At 41.7% G+C, this 1,277-nt stretch overlaps 1 protein-coding gene across 1 annotated transcript in view; it reads left to right on the plus strand.

The window, feature by feature from the left end:
- The window catches only part of LOC106810530 (mitogen-activated protein kinase kinase kinase 12-like), a 39,897-nt gene that overhangs the window by 22,747 nt on the left and 15,873 nt on the right, over positions 1–1,277 (plus strand). The window contains exon 4 of the mRNA XM_014813913.1: positions 339–449. Within this exon, the coding sequence (XP_014669399.1) occupies positions 339–449 (111 nt within the window). The remainder of the gene's footprint in view (positions 1–338; positions 450–1,277) is intronic.

The following is a 1,277-nucleotide window of genomic DNA, read 5'->3' on the forward strand; positions in this document are numbered from 1 at the left end:
CGTGGTTAGGTCTGTATGTTGTGCTATGGTAATATGGTCGTAGCTAGGTCTCTATGTTGTGCTGTACTAATGTTGTCATTGTTAGGTCTGTATGTTGTGCTGCAGTGCTGTAGACGTGGTTATAGGTCTGTATGTTGTGCTGTGGTGGTGTGGACGTGGTTAGGTCTGTATGTTGTGCTGTGGTGGTGTGGACGTGGTTAGGTCTGTATGTTGTGCTGTGGTGGTGTGGACGTGGTTAGGTCTGTATGTTGTGTTGTGGTGGTGTGGACGTGGTTAGGTATGTATGTTGTGCTGTGGTAATGTGTTAGTTACGTGCTCTTCTCTCTGCGTCGTTGCAGTATGCTCTGCCTTGAGGATGAACTGAAGCACCTGGCAGTTGCCCCGAAGGCATTGGACTTGTCTTCCCCATCACCCGGTTCTGCACCGTCCTCCTCACGTCTCGACAAATGGTAGGCAACTGTCTCACCATCATTGCTTGTTTGCTGTTTGAGTAGAACCTGTTTTACAGATATATATACTGCTACTGCATTATGTAAGGAACCGATGTTTAGCTAACCAACCCGTCTGTATTCAATATTTAAATTTTAATTTTCCTTAATTTCCGCCTGTTTTGCTGCTGCAAACAGCAGGATGAATAGTATACAGGCTACACAACATGTCTGTTTAAATAAAGGAGCTGCTTCAACAGCAGTGCTTGTCCCATTCCCTATTTTAGAAAGGCTGCGTAGGTATAGTAATAAGCGGAAGTAAAAATAATTTGCTGCACATATCATAATGCTGATATATACGTAAGGTACAACATAAACAATTTAATTTATTTTACAGCCTATTACAAACATTTTTAATGTTCCCAGTCGCAATGAGTTTGACAGGTCACTTGGCATATGACGCAGATTGAAGAAACTGCTTGAGGGACGGCTTCTTGTCCCTGTTACCTATTACTGCAGATAGAAGAAAATAAAATCCCACACACCATGTCTCGTCACGTGATAGCTTTTGCAGACGCTCATGAATCTGATTGCAAAACGTCACATTCGTCTAGAATTTTCCCATGCATGATGACATTTGGCTGACTTAATTACTATTTAAGTTGATGCCTTAATGCCACAGACATAAATTGGCATATATGGTAACACTAATAAATATCTATTTTGGGCAGTGTGATGGCATGCATCTTCTCTGTGAATCTTGTTTATTTTCACATTGACCAAAAAGAAGTAGTTAAGGGGCTCCCACTGCACGATTCAAGCTTATTTCTTATTGTGGCTGTTGATAGC

Source organism: Priapulus caudatus, unplaced genomic scaffold (assembly GCF_000485595.1).
Source record: "Priapulus caudatus unplaced genomic scaffold, Priapulus_caudatus-5.0.1 Scaffold17, whole genome shotgun sequence".
NCBI lineage: Eukaryota > Metazoa > Priapulida > Priapulimorpha > Priapulimorphida > Priapulidae > Priapulus > Priapulus caudatus.